Genomic DNA, 13,779 nt, shown 5'->3' with positions numbered 1-13,779 from the left:
CACAATAAAATAACAATAATGAGATTATGTACAAGGGGTGCACAGGGGTACGAGGTAGTTGAGTTAATACGTACATGACTCTGCAATCAGGATAGATAATAAACAGAGTAGCAGCAGCGTATGTGAAAGTGTATCTACACTACCGTTCAAAAGTTTGGGGTCACTTAGAAATGTCCTTGTTTTTGAAAGAAAAGCCCTTTTTTTTTGTCCATTTTTAAAATAACATCAAATTGATCAGAAATACAGTGTAGACGTTGTTAATGTTGTGAATGACTATTGTAGCTGGAAACTATTTTTTTATGGAATATCTACATAGGCGTACAGAGGCCCGTTATCAGCAACTATCACTCCTGTGTTCCAATGGCAGTGCAAACTGGCTCTAGCCAGAATAGAAAGAGGAGTGGGAAGCCCCGGGGCACAACTGAGCAAGAGGACAAGTACATTAGTGTCTAGTTTGAGAAACAGACGCCTCACAAGTCCTCAACTGGCAGCTTCATTAAATAGTACATGCAAAACACCAGTCTCAACGTCAACAGTGAAGAGGCGACTCCGGGATGCTGCCCTTCTAGGCAGAGTTCCTCTGTCCAGTGTCTGTGTTCTTTTGCCCATCTTAATCTTTTATTTTTATTGGCCAGTCTGAGATATGGATTTTTCTTTGCAACTTAGCCTAGAAGGCCAGCATCCCGGAATCGCCTCTTCACTGTTGACGCTGAGACTGGTGTTATGCGCACTGGGGCCTCCCACTACTCTTTCTATTCTGGTTAGAGCCAGTTTGTGCTGTTCTGTGAAGGGAGTAGTACACAGCGTTGTACCAGATCTTCAGTTTCTTGGAAATTTCTTGCATGGAATAGCCTACATTTCTCAGAACAAGAATAGACTGATGAGTTTCAGAAGAAAGTTCTTTGTTTCTGGCCATTTTCAGCCTGTAATCAAACCCACAAAGGCTGATGCTCCAGATACTCAACTAGTCTAAAGAAGGCCAATTTTATTGCATCTTTTATCAGGACAACAGTTTTCAGCTGTGCTAACATAATTGCAAAAGGGTTTTCTGATGATCAATTAGCCTTTTAAAATTATAAACTTGGATTAGCTAACACAATGTGCCATTGGAACACAGGAGTGATGGTTGCTGATAATGGGCCTATGTAGATATTCCATAAAAAATCTGCCGTTTCCAGCTACAATAGTCATTTACAACATTAACAATGTCTACACTGTATTTCGGATCAATTTTATGTTATTTTAATGGAGATTTTTTTTTTTTGCTTTTCTTTCAGAAACAAGGACATTTCTAAGTGACCCCAAACTTTTGTGTGTGTGTGTGTGTGTGTGTGTGTGTGTGTGTGTGTGTGTGGGCAGAGTCCAGTGAGTGTGCATAGAGCCAGTGCAAGAGAGTCACTGCTGAAAAATTCCTAGGATAAACCTTGGCATAATGTCAGCACTAATTTTCATTCTTTCTCCTTTCCCCCCAGACCTCCAGCAGCTCTGTCTCTCTGTCTCTGAAGTGGACATTCCCCCGGAGCAGCAGGAGTGGAGCTCCAGTCTGAGGCATGAGAACCCAGAGTCCACACAGATCAAAGAGGAACATGGGGCCACTCAGAAGGAAGAGCAGCTTCAAGGGCTTGAGGCTCATACTAAAGACTCCATATTCACTCCCGCTTATGATGAAGACCCAACTCAACCCTCACATCCCTATCAAGCCCAAAAGGAAGGGAACGGAGAGAGAGACACTCTACCCAGCACTACAACTGAACAGATCAAAACAGAACCTGATGGAAAGGACTACGGAGAATCAGAACCAACCAGTGTCTTTCAGCCCCTCTCTGCAGTAAATCCAGAATGTCCTGCAGCTCAGAGTGAACACGGTGAAAGTGACAGTGGTATGGAGACTGGCGGACCTCCGTCAGGTTTCAAGTCAGTCAAATCAAAGGAAACAAAGATGGTAAAATTACAAAGCTCCCTTATCAACACTAAGGATAACAAATCCACACAGTTGTTCCACCTGAAATCACCCCGGCAAGATCATGCTACTCCTGGTTGTTGTAAGGTGTGTGGCAAGTATTTTCATTACATGGGCTTATTATTTAAACATGTTCAAACTCATACAAACGATAAAGAAACACTTTGTGGAGTGTGTGGAAAGCATATGGCGTCAACAGAAAGTATGAAAGATCACCTCCAGACTCATATTGCAGCTAGGTATTGTTGTCATGTTTGTAGTAAATGGTTCACCTTAAACAGCAATCTGATAGTGCACATGAGAAGCCATACAGGGGAAAAAACGTGTCACTGTCCTGTTTGTGGCAAAGGATTCAGCACCAGCGGCGATCTGAAGAAACACATCCGGATTCACACAGGGGAGAAGCCGTTTCGCTGCCCTGATTGTGGCAAAGCGTTCAATCAGAGTGGAAATCTGAAATATCATAGAAAGTCCCACACAGGGGAGAAATAATATCGTTGCAGTTGTTGTGACAGATGTTTCAGGATCAAATCTTAAAAGTACACAAGGACTCACGGGAGAGACAAGTAAGATGCAATGATTGATGATATGCTCAAGTGGGCCGATTCATATGATGGATACTTCTGGAAATGATATTTTCTTCATCCAGGGATTGTATGTTTTAATCAGTTTCCCACTCTACATTTACAAGTGCATTTATTCCGTACATTGGCCATGTTGCACTTGGCCATGTTGCACCCATGGCTGCGCCCCTGCCCAGTCATGTGAAATCTGTATATTAGGGCCTAATGAATTTATTTCAATTGACTGATTTCCTTTATATGAACTGTAACTCAGCAAAACCTTTGAAATTGTTGCATGTTGCATTTATATATATTTATTATTATTTTATCATTTTTTTCAGTATATCTGCATACATGTATAATACTTAAATGCTCATGTGTGACATGTAGTATTAAAATGTTTATTACAAATATGTCCCTTTATATGTTAACAGTATGTGTTAACATATATGTTACGGGATCACTATTTGAGTGATCTTTGTAGTCATGGTAATAAAACCTTAGAACAAACTACACTAAACACTCAACTTGATTAGGATGACATTTCTTTCATTTTTTTTCTTTCATCACTTCTCAATTCAGCCATTTTACTGTTCTAAACCGTTCCCACTTGTCCCTTTTGTTGCATCCAGGAAGTGCTTCATGACAGCATCTGTGGGGGGGAAAGCAACAAATATAAAATAAAGAGCACATAGAACAGTTAGGGGTTGGGTTTGGGGTCATTAAATGATCCAATTCAGTTTCATTTAAAAATCCTTGAACATTAATGCCCTATTTGCAATGATTGATTTGTAAATTAAAGGATAGTTAACTTTTTTACGCCGAAGTCAGTCGGATGGTTCCTTACCCTGAAAGTAGTCCATGGGCCAGTAGAAACTGTAATCCATTACTTAGAGTTGTTTGAATAATCACTGGTAACCTGAGGGGATTTGGCCACAAACTTTGACTAATTGCCCCCATCACCCCCATTATTTTTTGTTTGTTAGCAATCTGACTATGAGGTGTAAAACAGCAAACTATCCCTTTAACATCCTTCAGTTTATTGAATTGAAATTGACCCCAACCATGTGATGGTGTATTCATGTTTAATGGGATACGGCAAGAATTTGAGATTTAGGTACTTTTTCTACTTACCCAGAGTCAGATGAACTCATTAAAAAATGTATGCCTCTGCGTGCAGTTTGGAGATGATTGAAGCTAGCATATCATTAGCTTAGCAAGATTGCTGGTCTCCTGGTATAGTAGCTAGCAGATCACAACGTTGTATGTCTCAATGGCGCTGCCCATGCGCTCACAGATGCCTGGAGACCGATACACTATATATACAAAATTAATATTGACACCTGTTCAAATTAGTGGATTTGGCTATTTCAGCCACACTTGTTGCTGACAGGTGTATAAAATTGAGCACACAGCCATGCAATCTCCATAGACAAACGTTGGCAGTAGATTGGCCTTACTGAAGAGCTCAGTGACTTTCAATGTGGCCCAGTTATAGGATGCCACCTTTTCCAACAAATCAGTTTGTCAAATTTCTGCCCTGCTAGAGCTGCTCTGGTCAACTGTAAGTGCTGTTATTGTGAATTTGAAACGTCTATGAGCAACAGCGACTCAGCCGTGAAGTGGTAGGCCACACAAGTTCACAGAACGAGACCGCCAGGTGCTGAAGCTCGTAAAAGTTGTCTGTCCTCGGTTGTAACACTCACTACCGAGTTCAAAACTGCCTCTGGAAGCAACATCAGCAAAATAACTGTCAACTCCATCGAACACCTTTGGGATGAATTGGAACGCCGACTGTGAGCCAGGCCTAATCGCCCAACATCAGTGCCCGACCTCACTAATGCTCTTGTGGCTGAATGGAAGCAAGTCCCCACAAAAATGTTCCAACATCTAGTGGAAAGCCTTCCCAGAAGAGTTGAGGCTGTTATAGCAGCAAAGGGGAGACCAACTCCATATTAATGCCTTTGATTTTGGAATGAGATGTTTGACGAGCAGGTGTCCACATACGTTTGGTCATATAGTGTATCTCCGACACAACACCTGTTATCCTTATACGTTCATTCTGAGTTGGAGACCTCCAAAAATGTGACAATTCTATTGAGCCTGAGAAAGCTCCTCCCTCATCCCCAAGGCCCCTCCTAGCCATGATCTCAACAAAACGGAGCTGCTCTTCCTCCTGGGATGGCCACTCCAAGACCTCTCCATCACGGTTGACAACTCCGCCATCCAGACATTCTTTGGGACAGTAACTGTTTGAGCCTGGGTGAATTTCAATCTACAAAACATAAATAATTCACTCAGATGCTGTAAAAGACTAGAAAGTATTGTAAGTACAGTAACAACACATCCTCTATTTAAAATAGTTATATTAGCTAATACATTGACTTGTATTAAAAAATATATGTTCTCATTATTTATCTTAATCTCAGATGATGTAAAAGTTAATGATCGTGTACTACGTTTCACGAAAAAAGAATCCACATGTAACCGGTGTGAAATGGCTAGCTAGTTAGCCGGGTGCGCATTAATAGTGTTTCAATAGGTGACGTCACTCGCTCTGAGACCTTAAAGTAGGTGTTACCCTTGTTCTGCAAGGGCCGCGGCTTTTGTGGAGCGATGGGTAATGATGCTTCAAGGGTGGCTGTTGTCGATGTGTGCAGAGGGTCCCTGGTTCGAGGAGAGGGACAGAAGCTATACTGTTACACACATAGGGACTCCGAGTGGCGCAGCGGTCTAAGGCACTGCTATAGGCGTCACTACAGACCCAGGTTCGGTCCTGGGCTGTATCACACCGGTCGTGATCAGGAGTCCCATTTCTTTATTTTTTATTTAACCTTTATTTAAATCAATCATTTCAAACCAGAATATTATCTGGCGCAATTCTTTCTTATGTTATTCTGTGGGCTAGCCTTGTATAGCCGCAAACCCAGTCATCTCTATGTCAAGATCGCTAACAGTTTTCACTCCGTCAATTTACACATTTCAACTTTACAATTTCAACATAAAAGGTAAGCGTCACTCAGATAACCATTTCGACTCTAATATTTTATATAGAATATGTGCTTGTCTACACCACATACCTGTTTATGAGAACAAAGAAAAAAGAGAAAGGAGAAGAAACAGTTGTAGTTGTTGTCACAGGCATCTTCTTTGAGTGTTGTTGAGGGGAGGGGAGATGCCTGTGCCCCCTGCTGTGGGCAACAGGCATAAGGAATTCCCAATGGAAAACCTTGGAGAACTCAAGGATTTCAGCCATATACAGTCATTGATTACAACAACCAGTGGTGACCCGTCATTCATACATATGTTTGAGCCCAGCATTTTTAATGGGGGTTTGCCTGTTTTCATGTTATTTTGGCATTAATACGTGTCACATATCAGTTTGCAAACAATGTAAAAAGAATATATATAATTGAGTTAATAAAGCTGCATACAAACATGGTCTCTTTTTTTGTTTTCTTGAGTAAGGCAGCTTCAAAATGCAGGTGTTTCAGCCTAGCACAGTGCTTTCTGTGGTGGTGGGGCAAGCCAGCAGAAAATACGGAGCGTTGCGCTGTGATTGGCTCAGTGTTCTGTCACTCACGGGGACACTACGTCACCGCAAAGTCTAAGAGGAGACCTCGATAATTCTATCCCTTTGGGTGCTGCCATAGTTACATTAGAAGTCCTCATCCAAGAAGGCTTAAGGTCATTGTCCACTGATAAAATTACGTCAAATCACGTTATATGTACAGTAGCTTTGATTGGACGAATCATGTCAACATCATACTTTCAAAATCTTAGCTAGCAGTCATCATCATGAATCAAGTTGACAATCTACTGGCAAATCCTTTTTAATCCTTGTCATATGAAGAGAAATAATGAAGACAAATTCTAGATAAAAAGTATAGGTGCTCATCATCCATTGGACATAAACATTACACAACAAAGTTGAAAATCACAAATTCAACGAGTGGTTTGGAAGGAATCAGTGACAGTGGCTGTGTGGTCCCAAATCTGGGTTTAAGGGGCTCTTTTCCAAATTTAAAATGATAAACATTCAACATTGGCAATGCTGTCAATGAAGCATGATTTGTGCCGCGCTCAAAACAACTGTTAACTCGGAACTGCAAAAACTTGACTTCGGTGAGTTCAAGACAACTGGGAAGTCAGGAATAAACGAGCTCCGACTGGGAAATATGTTTTGAACTTTCATCCAAATTTGGAATTGTAAATCCGGCCTCAAGTTGTTTTGAAAGCACCATAAAGCCAGAGAATGCCAGACTTTGATGACAACATTTGCCCACGAAGGACCGCCGCACCACCTTCCTGTTCAAGTGAGCACAGCACAACAAGGTGAGTTCAAAAATGTATTGTATGCTGCTGCATATATGATGTAATATGCCAGGGAGATATGTATACTGTAGCTAAGAAAGTAAAACTAATTGTATTTTGTGTAGCAAAATGTTAGTAGCTCATGTGCCTCACCCTAATAATTAGGTCTATTTACCACTCTTAATTTTACCTACTATTCTGACTTGGTGGTGCACATGTAGCCTATAAGCTGTTTTAGAGAAATATTATTATCATGCACTTTAAGAGCTTTCATTGTCTGCTTATATGCCCCCTTTATTTATCCTACGGTTTTGACTTGGCGTATAGGGAGAACACTGTAAGAAAGGCCCATGATCAGAATTTTGTCGCTGTACATTTCAAAAGTGCTAACCAAATAGCTATATTGACTAACATTATGTCCATCCTAGCTTGCTCAGTAATGTCTTAATCAAAATTATGGATTGCCTCTTATCTGCTTGTCGTCCCCTTACGCCATAGTTTGTACATCTCAATTGTCATTAGAAACCACATTTGTTTTTGCAAGTCAGTCATATCAGCTATGTTTTTTTAAAAGGCAATATATGAGGCTGAATGAACTGTTCCACTGCCAGACAAGGCTCCGCTGATAGCCAGGTGTAGCAGTGGTAAGGTGTTGGGACTGCTGTTAGGACAGCTTTATGTAGGGCCTAACAGTTTGAGGGTACTGTTTGTCACCGTTATAGTGCATTTAATGTATTGTTTAGTGTTGTGTAGTGGCTTTGCTGGCATATTTTTTTATTTTTTTTGCCCCACCAAGATTTACAGTCTAAAATCGCCACTGACAACAACAATATCTAAACCATGTTTTATAAACATTCATACTTCGATAGGTTTCTGTGGGTTTTCAAAGATGTGTACGTCACAAATGATAAACCTACAATAGTCTCCGCATTCTCAATCTAATCTCAAAATGAGATGGCAAGTATCATCTATAGTAGATACAAGAAACAGCAAAGTAGTCATAAGGTTGCCTAACACTAAATTCAGTTAGGGGTGAATTATTTTCTAAGTGTGAAATCGATGTATTGTTTTTAAATATATGCCATGTAAAGAAAAGGCATTGAACTAAAACAAAGTAATATTCTCAGTACATCCATGCTATTATTGTTTGTATGGGGTTGTGAGATTTAAATATAGTAGGCTATTGAAATATATAATTATATATTTTTAAATGTATGTTACGTTTATATATGGGTTTTGAATAAATTAACATATATTTTAAAATATATGTCACGTTCTTTGATATATAAGTCCATATATGGCCATGTATTACTTTTCTGTATGGATTTTCTCAATGACAGATTAACAGCTGCTGCTGAGGAGACATTATCTGCAGTAAATCCAGACTGTTCTGCAGCTCAGGGTGAAAACAATGAAAGTGACAATGGTGTGGAGAATGGAGGACCCGTGTCAGGTTTTAAGCCAGTCAAATCAAAGAGAACAAATATGGTAAAAGGACAAAGGTCCCGTATCAATACTAAGGGATAACATCCACACAGTTGTCCCTCCTGAAATCACCCAGGCAAGTCATGCTAATCCCTGTTGTTGTAAGGTGTGTGGCACATCTTTTCATCATACGGGCTCATTGATTAAACATGTGCAAACCCGGATAATTAACAGATTTGTGGTCTGTGTGGAAAACATACAAAGTCCACGGAAATGATGAAAGATCACCTCCAAACTCACAATGCAGATAGCTTTTGTTGTCATGTTTATGGTAAATGGTTCAGCAAGAAGGGTAAACTGATGCACATGAGACGCCACATAGGGGAAACTTATTTTACCTGCCCTTAAATCAGAATGGAAATCTGAAAATACACATGAGGACCCACACAGGGGAGCAGCCAAATAGTTTGTGGCAAAACGTTCATTCGGAGTTGACGTCTGCAAATGAATATGAGGATTCTCACAGGGGAGAAATCATTTAACTGTCGTCATTGTGCCAAGGATTCAACCAGAATGGAAATCTAAAAACACACTTGAGGATTCACACAGGGGAGAAATCATATCTCTGTCATTTTTGTGGCAAAACATTTAATCAGAGTGGAACTCTGAGCTATCACAGAACGATCCACACAGGAAGAGATAATATAATTACAGTCATTGTGGCAAAAGTTGCAGCTCCAGCAACGATCTAAAAATGTGCATCCAAATTGACACAGGGGATAATCTAGGCTGTTACTGTCCTGATTGTGGCACAGGCTTCAATCCGATTGAACATCGAAAGATACACATGAGGAAACAATATCATTGAGGCAGCTCTATTGGGCTGGCCTGGGTTGAACCGTCACGTCATCGGGCGAAATCGGGGATGGAGGAGCGCCCATCTCAAATGAAACATTAATCTGCGCTGCTCCGTCATTTATGTCAACAAGTCAGCATGCTGCATCTTCCAGAAACATACATCTATTTTCCATCAAATATATGTTTACATTTTCAAACGAGTTTTCATTGGCAGATAAAGCGTTTTTATCTAAAGCAATCACTTTTGCAGGTGAAAACACAGACTCCTACTCATCTCTCCACGTGCTTAATTACGTCACTTTTGTTTTGAGCCGCCTCGCTGTCCGCCAGAGCAGGGCATCACGTTTACGCCCGGGAGGCAGCCCAGTTCCAAAACTAAGGTTCAAATTTATCACCAAATTGAAATTTATCCCACCGGAGTAACCCGGGCCAGATAAACTAACCCCTCATTGCAGCCCTAATGACGGATATTTCAGGAATGACACAAATCTAAAACGTACGATTCATATAAATGAACATTCTGTTTTATCCACAACAGAATACATGTTGATAAACGTATTAATTGAAGTGTCTTCACCTGTTCTCTTCTCTCTCTTGCGACACTGTTCCATTATCAGTCGTTTATCCTCTGATGCTAGAAAGCGTATATACAAAACGATCCTCTGATGAGCTAGATAAATAGTGCAATAGTAAACATTCAAAACGTTTGACCGTTTAATCAGCAATAAATATAATTGGTCCCATATTGCAGATGTCCATAAGTGTATTGAATGAAGTATGTTAGTAGTCAGTTTTTTATATGGTGAATACCATTGTGTACCACACCCAGGACGGCGTAAATGGTCCTAGTCTTCTGTGGCTCAGTTGGTTGACCGTGGCCCTTGCAACACCAATGGTTGTTGGTTCAAATCCCGATGGGACCACTCATGGAAAATATATGCACGTATGATATGGTATCTATCTTTCTATGAGTAACCAACTATAAGCATACTACCTGAGATAATTTACATTGCAAGGCATCTCCCCGAAATATCTGATTTGTGTTCAGAGATGTAACCTCCAGCAATGTTCAATTTTGTGGTCTGGGCGCCTGGCATACAAACGTCATCATTACCAATCCACAGATTATACCCCAGTAGCAGTAGCTCATTATGACTGTTAAAGCCTGCCCCGCTGGTGTGTAGTCTCTGTCTGGGGCGGAAGCCAGTTTCAGGCTGTGCTGCGCTGGCAGGTCACTATGAGCAGCCTTCCCGGGTCCATGGGTCATTGTTAGTTGAAACTCTTTTCCTCACTATCAGAGCTGGACTCCAAACCTTGCATAAACACTTCAATTTGTAAGTATTCTATCTAAACCTGTGAGCCAGTACCCTAGCTGGGCCAAGATGTGGATAATGGGAATGTGGCACCGTGGTTGACCGACATGCTGACAATAGGTGGGAAACATGTGGAACAAAAGGGAGTGAGGGAGAAACATATCTTAGTCTCGTAATCTAGTTCTTAAGAATCTAGGCTGCTAGTTACAATTATGGTAATCCTCTCTCATATGTCTGCCCCTGAAAACAGATATTGTGGAGAGTGGGAACAATGGGTTGTGGCATTCCCTGTCTGTTTGGATTTACCGATGACGTATTGAGGTAGGGTCAGTGTGCACTGATCTAACGGTATAATGGTAAAAATAAATAACGTTTACTTAATTGAGTTGAGTCTAAGAGTCAATAATACAGGCTAAACCGCTACAGGCTATAATGTGAATAGCAGCAACCAGATGGGGACGTTTGGCACCCACTTGGCAAGCGTAATGAAGCCTATTTGGCAAGTACCGCTACTCTACGTTTTCTTTGCAACTGATAATAAAGCCAGTACTACATTACTGCTAGTGGTAGGGTACATAAATGAACAGTTTGCAGAGATCAGACATACCGGCCTCGCAAATAGAACCGCGAAAACAATGTGGGCTTGACTCAGAGAGATTCCGCGCAAACTCGTCCTCTGGTAGCCTACGTAGTCGTGACACACCTGGCTAGGACACACATAGCTGGCGCAAGCAGTCCGACATCATTTCTGTCAATCGACCAAGTTCAAGAGAACCTCGCAGATGTGTCCGAAAATGTTGACGATCCTCTATTCAACTTGAATTTTAACATGATTTGATTACATATTACACGCGCAATGACTGTTCCATGGGGTTTGCTAACGATTCTGAGTTTGGTGTACCACACGGAATCGAGGTGTTCGCCGACTACTTATTATAAAAACTGCTGGATTCGTCAATACCCTGGTATATTCATCGACATTGAGGAATCTCAGAGAAGAGGCGCTCAGCTTCTGAAGTATTACCAAGAAGAGACAGCTCTGAAATGCAGCCGAACCTGTTGCCTTACGAGAAATTGTAAGTTTACTGTAATTGTTCATTTTTGTATCGGATTTGTACTATATACTAGATGCGCAGCGATATCAGTTTAACCCTACTAGAACCCAAATGTACCATTATGTAAATGTCGACATTAAAAAAGTATTCTCAAATGTTTAATTCATGACCTATTGGAGGCAATTTTGTACAATATTATAATCAGGTGCCCTGCCAGTTGGACAGGCGTAGCATGTCATGTGTGACTGCGCTACGCAAAAGTTTATTCATCTGTTGCAGGGTGCGTCGATGGATAATTAACATTTTATGTAACTCCTTAGTTTCTTGTAACCTGGCGATATTCCACTATGACACCATCCAAGAGAACGTGAACTGTTTTCATATGCACTGTCCAACATTGGAGAGCTGTATCCTAAGCTACAGAGGCAACGTCATCCTGTACAACATCACCAAAGGTGAGCCTCCATAAGATAAACATGTTTAGACCCAGGAACTAAGTCGTGCTTTAGTGCTGTTTGTTTCTATGAATTCTAAAAGAAGCCAAACACAGATGTATATTACTGGTTATTAATACACACACAAAAAGCTTTACCTAGAACATTGCAGGCACTTTATACACTCTTATAGCTTATATTGAGTGATTTGGGATGGTATAGGCTTCAGTGAAATGATTTATCACCTGCTACTCTGACAGCATTTGACTGTGGGGTTGGATGTCTTGGGTCTCACACAGGGGTGGATCCGGACCTGTTGGTGTTTGGAAAGTACTTCACCTCCAACGTGCGGGTGTTGCCCCACCTCTACACCAGAGTCAACGCCTCACAGCCCCTAGCCTCAGACAAGCGCCAGTTCAACCGGCCACCCGTCCCCCCTGTCCAGCCTCTAACCATAGCCCCTACTGCCAGGATCTCCACCACCACTGCCACCGCCGCCACCACCACCACCGCCACCACCACCACCCCCGCCACCACCACCACCCCCGCCACCACCACCACCCCCGCCACCACCACCACCACCACCACCGCCGCCACCACCACCACCACCGCCGCCACCACCACCACCGCCACCACCCCCGCCACCACCACCGCCACCACCACCACCGCCACCACCGCCGCCACCACCACCACCACCACCACCACCACCGCCGCACCCCAGAGCCCTACTCTGGGCACTACTCAATCCCCCGTCACATCCACCCCCTCCTCCACCATAATGCCCACCCTGGGAACCCAGGCCCCCACCACCACTCCCCCGACCCCCACCACGACTGCCCCCTACACCACCCAGACCATCCCTGCCTATCCATCAACCCACAGAGAATCAACTACCACCCCTCATCCCACCACACCTACCCAGCAGCCCACATCCACAGCCAGGATGGCCACCACCACCACCAGTCCCCTGACCTCCCTGGCTCCTGCAGCCAACGTGGATGGCAGTAACAAGCAGGACCTCAACGACACCAAGGGCTACGTGGGCAGGAACCTAACAGAGGCCGCAGGGGGAGAAGGCGACCAGGGTAGCCAGGGCGCGGTGGAGTCCCCCTCACCCGGTGGTTTGGGCCCAGGGTGGCACGTAGCGGCACACACCCTGCTGGTTGCCGCGGTGACGGTCGTCACGGTGCTGCTGAGCTGCTGCTGTTCCGTGCTGCTAGTGGTGAGCTGGAGGGGTCGGAGGAAGAGGAAGGGCCGGTACAGGACCACCTGGAGGGGGAAAGGGGGGTCCATGCGCCTCATTAAGTATGCCATTGTCAGGGAGAGCTCCTGAGGTAACCATGGGGTTCAAAACAGGGACTAACAAAGCTTTTACAGGGAACTGCACATTTAAAAGTAAAGTAATGCTAGTCCACTAGAGAAGTAATGTTTACATCAGAAACAATCATCAATTTAGCAAAGGGACCTGCCACCGACCTGCGAATGTTGTTTTCCTCCCTTCAAACACAATCTGTATGTGTGTGTGTGTAGTCTGGAAAAACCACTGAAACTGAAAAGCAAAGATCGGGACCATCACTGGTGTAAATGGTAAAAGAAATGCAGTTATTTTTTCCCCATTCTGACATGTTCAGTATCATCTTACTTATGTATACCTATACTTTAGTGGTTTTGAAAAGATGAGCTGCATGGAGCTTATTTTAGATTCCGTAGACCCAGTAGAGAATGAATTGAAGTACATGCCAAAACTGTGAGACCAAAGTTGCTGTGAGGATTGTGGTTAATACTGATGTAATGGCTTGAGACTTTCAGTAACTGCTGATGCATTTGTAGGTCATTTGCCTAAAGATACCGTACGTC

General features: G+C 42.7%; 1 protein-coding gene across 1 annotated transcript; it reads left to right on the top strand.

Moving 5' to 3' along the window:
* Positions 1-10,347: 10,347 nt before the first annotated feature.
* mansc4 (MANSC domain containing 4) lies at positions 10,348-13,255 on the top strand. Its single transcript, XM_082956620.1, has 4 exons — positions 10,348-11,509; positions 11,809-11,943; positions 12,222-12,487; positions 12,722-13,255. The coding sequence occupies exons 1-4, from the start codon at positions 11,290-11,292 to the stop codon at positions 13,253-13,255; spliced, it is 1,155 nt and encodes a 384-aa protein (XP_082812746.1). The 5' UTR covers positions 10,348-11,289.
* Positions 13,256-13,779: the final 524 nt, after the last annotated feature.

The sequence above is a fragment of the Salmo salar genome, chromosome 10 (assembly GCF_965601325.2).
Source record: "Salmo salar chromosome 10, fSalSal1, whole genome shotgun sequence".
Classification (NCBI taxonomy): Eukaryota; Metazoa; Chordata; class Actinopteri; order Salmoniformes; family Salmonidae; genus Salmo; species Salmo salar.
The sequence above is the reverse complement of the archived record's forward strand: the minus strand, read 5'-3'. Positions and strand labels throughout refer to the sequence as shown.